General features: G+C 38.6%; 1 protein-coding gene across 1 annotated transcript in view; it reads right to left on the bottom strand.

Annotated features, from left to right (window-relative positions):
• MTHFD1L (methylenetetrahydrofolate dehydrogenase (NADP+ dependent) 1-like) overlaps window positions 1–3,433 on the bottom strand; it is a 180,215-nt gene that overhangs the window by 116,199 nt on the left and 60,583 nt on the right. Inside the window, exon 14 of the mRNA XM_008566485.1 lies at window positions 455–566. Within this exon, the coding sequence (XP_008564707.1) occupies window positions 455–566 (112 nt within the window). The remainder of the gene's footprint in view (window positions 1–454; window positions 567–3,433) is intronic.

Genomic DNA, 3,433 nt, shown 5'->3' with positions numbered 1-3,433 from the left:
CTCGGGAAGCGCGGAGGCGCTCCCGCCGAGGGTTCGGATCCCACATACAGACCGGTTCCCGCTCACTGGCTGAGCGAGGCGCGGGGGCAACACCAAGGGTTGCGATCCCGTTGCCGGTCCCGGTCCGGTACGGGGGCAACACTGAGGGTTGCGATCCATTGCCGGACACGGAAAAAGACAAAAAAAAAAAAAGCCCAAGGTCACTCAGGTGACAAATGCAGAGCTTACATTCAAACCCATATATGTACTTCACATAGAAATCTAAAGTTCAAACACAACATAACTGCACTCGTACAGACCTGACCTTAGGGCTTTTCTAATACTGAGACCATCTATGAAAGGTGGGTCTAAAGGAATATATTTCACATCAGTATGGACATCAATCTATCCCATTCTTTATCTTTTAGTTTTCTCCAATATTCTACAACAACTAAATTTAAAAGAAGTGACTTACCTACAAATCCTTCCTCACCAACCAGTTTCAGGGCAATTTTGTCAGCCAACACTGAAGAGTTGCCGTGAGCGATGTTAGCAAAGGGGCCAGCGTGCACAAATACAGGTGTTCCCTACAGAATGAGGAGGACAAATTAAAACCCCTGAAGACAAAGGGAAGCATGGGAACCAAGATCAATTTTGGGCAAAGTTGAACAGGCTGTTTGGTATTTTAGTCTCAGTCAAGTCATTCTGCTTTTATTTATACTGTATATTTAATGCACAAAATCTCTCAAAGAGAGTCAACACACTCCCACTCACTCAAAGGACCAAATTCCCTACATATTCCAGAATAGTGTTATTCTACACTGAATGCTGAACCAGGGAGAAAAAGCTATAAGAATATACCCATTTCCTGGTGTAGTTTTGATAAGCTTCTGTGTTACTTGCCTCAGTGACCATGAAATAAGCTATTTATCTTATTTCATATTGCTCTGCGTTATATTTTTTAAAAGAATAAAATTAGACCCTGATGGTCTAAGAGGCTTATTTAATTCTTTTAAATTAAGAAATTTCAAAGTCAAGGGTTTGGATCCCTGTACTGGCCAGCAGCACCCCCCTCCCCCTAAAGAAATCAGTCAATTCAAGAAAAATCTAAAGTAGGCATAAAAATCAGCACAATTAATGAATTGTGGGAGTCATGGCAGGCCAATTACATAATAATTAAGTTTATGATAGGCTGTTTTTATTCTAATTATAAAGTTGTTATTCTGATTTTTAAAAGTTCTGTTTAAGTCTTTCTCCTTATTTAATTGTCTTACATGTTAGAAATCTGGTAATATTTTTTTTTGGCAGCTGGCCAGTATGGGTATCTGAACCCTTGAGGTTGGCAGAGAAATCTGGTAACTCTTAAGATAACAAAAGTAAAGAAAAATTTTACTCATAGTAAAATGTTAGAGTAATTCTTATTAATAAAAAGGAAAAAATAAACCAATAGAAGAGAATCATGAAAAACATTACAACTTTAGATTTTAGTTCTTTAAACAAAATCTATCTATATCTTCATTTTTAATGCCATTTCTACACTTTTTCCTTTTATTGATGAAAATAAACCTACGTTCTATCTAAAAACACTTTATCCACATGCATTAAAATGTCCAGGTCTTATTCAGAGTCCAGCCAGGGCCATCAGGGTCCGTGCACATGAAGCCTTGGCCCCACCTGTGCAAATACAGACTGCTATCTCACTGACACAGGGAAGGCAGGAGCCATGCGGGGGGCGGAGGGCTGGGAGCCATGGAAAATTCCTGTGAACCATGACGGGCTGCTGGCCGAACATGATTCAAAGATGAGAAAGTTGAACAAAAGCAGGAAGAAAGAAAGTGAAAGAAAAATCATGTCTGAGGATGAAAAAGATAGACTTTATCAAAGCCACTATGTGGGTTCTCTATTTACTTTTCCTCCCAAATTCCTCAGGAGAAAGAATAATGTAAGGGCCCCGATAAGGTCATACATATGTATGTGGCAATGAAGCTAGGGCGGTAAAACCAAGACATGCATGTTTATGGATATGTATAGATGTTGTTTAGTGTCCATCTCTCACTTCTATTTAGATAAACCTTTTAAGTGCTCTGAAGAAAACATTTTTTAAAGCCTTAAAAGTCTCCATCACCTCCTGATCTTCCCAGTCCTAGAATGCTGCTGCCTGTGGTATACTAGTGGCATTGGTAGAAGTTTAATGGGGACAAGGTCACAGGCTCCACCCCGGGATGCAGAGCTGGCTTTACCTCTCCAGAGACTGCAACCCTCACGGCCTCATCTCTCTGAGAAGCACCAAGCCTGTTCTCCAGAGGGGACAGGTGACAGGGTGAGGCTGAATCAGTAAAAACACGTCACTATTCCTGGGATAATCGCTCCAAGTTGCTACCAAATCCACAGCAACATTTTAGTTAAAAAAGAAAAGGACTGTGAGACTTTGTAGAAGCTTTCTTATTTTTTAGGCTATATGTTAATTTATTAGCAAAGGCATTTTTTAAATTTAAAATATTTGCTTTTAATTGGCAAATAATTGTATTTACATATATATGTGGTACAATGTGATGGTTTGATATATGTATATGTTATGGAATGATTATATCAAGCTAACTGACATATCCATCACCTCACAGATCATTTAAAATCTATTATTTTAGCAATTTTGAAATATACAACACATTATTAAGTATGGTCACATCTTGAAAATTTATTCCTCCTGTCTAACTGGAACTCTGTACCCTTTGGTCAACTTCTCCCCATTCTGGTCCCCACCCCACACCCACAGCCTCTGGTAGCCACCATTCTACTCTCTACTTTGCAAAAACATTTTATAATTTTGTATATGTGTAGTTTTAGTAGAAATCACAGAATCAGATAACGTGAGAGCAAGAAGAGGCCAACTTCTGCGCATGAGAAACCTGAGGCCCAAAGAGGCTAAGGGAATTCTTCAAGGACACACAGCAGATTAAGAACTAAATCAGAATTAGAGCTCTGGTTTTAAAACTCCGAGTATGGAGTGAGAGAGGAAAAAATTGTTAGAACATCATTGTTGAGATATTCAAACACAGGGACACACACACTCGCACAGTCAATGATGGATGTAGCTATAAGATACAGTACACTGAGTTAAACACGTTGTCTAAGAAATTCTATGACTAACTCAAAGGCATAAAAATATTTATCTTGAGTACAATATTTTATTTTATATGTAGAACACATAGGAATGTAAAGCAAGAACTACCTTCTCATGGTAAATCTATGAATATTCTCCATAATGGACTTTTCAAACATTTCACAAGATTAATGCTTCAATTACTCACTTGTTTACTGCAGCCCCAAAAGAGCACTGTCCAAAAGAATTTTCTGTGACACTAGAAATATTCTCTCTGTGCTGTCCAATACCATAGTCACCAGCCACACGTGGTTACCGAGCACTTAAAATATGGCTAGTAAAATTTTTTTTTTT

This window comes from Galeopterus variegatus, unplaced genomic scaffold (genome assembly GCF_000696425.1).
Source record: "Galeopterus variegatus unplaced genomic scaffold, G_variegatus-3.0.2 Scaffold245, whole genome shotgun sequence".
Lineage (NCBI taxonomy): Eukaryota > Metazoa > Chordata > Mammalia > Dermoptera > Cynocephalidae > Galeopterus > Galeopterus variegatus.
The sequence above is the reverse complement of the archived record's forward strand: the minus strand, read 5'-3'. Positions and strand labels throughout refer to the sequence as shown.